The following is a 2,403-nucleotide window of genomic DNA, read 5'->3' as shown; positions in this document are numbered from 1 at the left end:
TTTTTTTTTTTTTTTTTTTTTTTGCACAGGGATTTAACCCAGGGTTAATTTTTAAATTTGAGACAGGTTCTCTCTAAGTAGCATAGGACAATGCTAAATTGCTGAGGCTGGCTTTGAACTTGTGAACTAAGGCCTCCAGAATTATAGGCAGGCACCTTCACACTCAGCATGATGTCATAGTTATATTAATTTTTCTTGCAAAAGCCAGCATAAATAGTAAGTGAAATAATTTAAATAACAATATAATGAATTTATTTAGAGGCGAAAGCCCTCAAAAATGATTGTATCTATTACTGATTTTTCTATCATTATCACAAATATCACTCAATTTTTAAATCATAAGATTTCAAGTAAGTTGTGAATTAAATGTCAAATGTTTAGTACAAAAGTAATCCTCTTTTTTTCATCTTGTTTAACATTTACTGTTTGTTTATAAACCAATTCTTCCTGTAACCTGTATGTCTACATTTTCTCTTTATATTATTAAATAAAACCACCACAACAACCATTTAAAGCAGGGTGTCCTAGATCTCTAGCACAACTAAAAGAGAAAAAAAAAGCAAAAAGAGGGAATACATATACACACACAGACACATGAGCATGTATATACATTTTTAAGAACATACATGCTTATACATACATTTATATAAACACACATATGAATTAATAAGTAAAGAAACTCAATGTCTTCTTCTGTTCAGAAATATGTGCAGTGATTAATCATTTACATGTATATACTAGAAGTATATAAATTAATATATAAAATGATTTTAGTCCTGTCTTTGAATTGTATTATATGAAAATGTTCAAATCATTCCATAATAATAATGTGTATGAATTCATAAAGTATTTGATACATAGTATGTTATTTTAATACCAATTGGCATAAAAAGTTGTTTTTCTGAGAAGAGATAAGAAGGCAGAGAATAATTAAACAGCAATGTTTTGACTTTGAAGTCCAAATTATGCACCTGCCTCAGTTATTAATCATGTTCAGATTGATGATTTTGAGGCAAATATCTTCCTCACAATGTCTTTAATTGCTTGTTTCACCTGCTGGTTCCTTAGAGTGTAAATAAATGGATTCAGCATAGGAGCCACAGAGGTGTAGAGAATAGCCACCCCTTTTGTGAAAGCAACTCCTTCCTTTGCTGATGTTTTCACATATATGAAGATGCAGCTTCCATATGAGATGGAGACAACAATCATGTGTGAGGAACAGGTTGAGAAGGCCTTTGTTCTTTGTTGAGCTGAAGGAATTCTTAGAATTGTTCTGAGGATGTAAGCGTAGGAGAGAATTATTAGTGTCAATGTGGTCAGGAGAGTGAACAAAGCTAAAACAAAACTCAAGAGCTCTAGAGTACTGGTGTCTGTGCAAGAGATTTGCAGCAAAGGAGAAGAGTCACAGGTGAAGTGGTCAATGACATTGGAATCACAGAAATCTAACTGCAAGCCCATGGTCAGTGATGGAAAAATGACCAAGAAACCAGCCAGCCAAGAAATGATGATGAGCTGGTAACAGATCTTGTTACTCATGATGGTTGTGTAATGTAGAGGCTTGCAGATAGCCACGTAGCGATCATAGGACACAGAGGCCAGGAGGAAAAACTCTGTTGAGCCCAGGAAGATAAAGAAAAATAGTTGAGCTGCACAAGCATTGTAGGAAATCGATTTGTCCCCAGTTAGGATGCTGATCAAAAACCTAGGGTTACAGACAGAAGTAAATGAAATTTCTAGGAAGGAGAAATTCCTGAGGAAGAAATACATGGGGGTCTTCAGGTGGGAATCCAGCAGGGTCAGGGTGATGATAGTTAGATTTCCAGTAACACTCAGCACATAGGTGAGAAATATAAAGAAGAAAGTCACAACCTGCAGCTGTGGATCATCTGTTAGACCCAGGAGGATGAAGTCTGTTACTGATGTTCGATTTTTCATTTCCAATGGTTGGTTTGAGGCAGATTTTACTGATAACATTGACCTGGAAAACAATAAAATATTGGTCAGAAGAGAAGCATGAACATCTGCATATAGTTTTTAAAGTGATATTGTATTTTGATATGAAGCACTGGGGACTTTTGCTGTTGTTGTGATTGTGTGTGTGTATATTTCTCACTTTTATAGTCCAATCATGTATCTTTAATTTTTTTTTTAATTTTTTATTGTGGGTTGTTCAAAACATTACAAATATCTTGACATATCATATTCCACACTTTGATTCAAGTGGGTTATGAACTCCCACTTTCAACCCATACACAGATTGCAGAATCACATCAGTTACACACCCATTGATTTACATATTACCATACTAGTGTCTGTTGTGCTCCGCTGCCTTTCCCATCCTCCACCCTCCCCCCTCCCCACCTCTCCCCTCCCCTAAATCTGTGCTGTTTTAAACCACTGAGT

General features: G+C 35.2%; 1 protein-coding gene across 1 annotated transcript; it reads right to left on the bottom strand.

The window, feature by feature from the left end:
* Positions 1 to 993: 993 nt before the first annotated feature.
* Positions 994 to 1,974, bottom strand: LOC107148774 (olfactory receptor 6C76-like). The gene has a single exon (XM_015493497.1). It carries the CDS (start codon positions 1,972 to 1,974, stop codon positions 994 to 996), a length of 981 nt encoding a protein of 326 aa, XP_015348983.1.
* Between the last annotated feature and the right edge of the window lie 429 nt (positions 1,975 to 2,403).

The sequence above is a fragment of the Marmota marmota genome, unplaced genomic scaffold, assembly GCF_001458135.2.
Source record: "Marmota marmota marmota unplaced genomic scaffold, marMar, whole genome shotgun sequence".
In the NCBI taxonomy this organism is placed as follows: Eukaryota; Metazoa; Chordata; class Mammalia; order Rodentia; family Sciuridae; genus Marmota; species Marmota marmota.
This window is presented reverse-complemented; position numbering and strand designations above follow the sequence as displayed.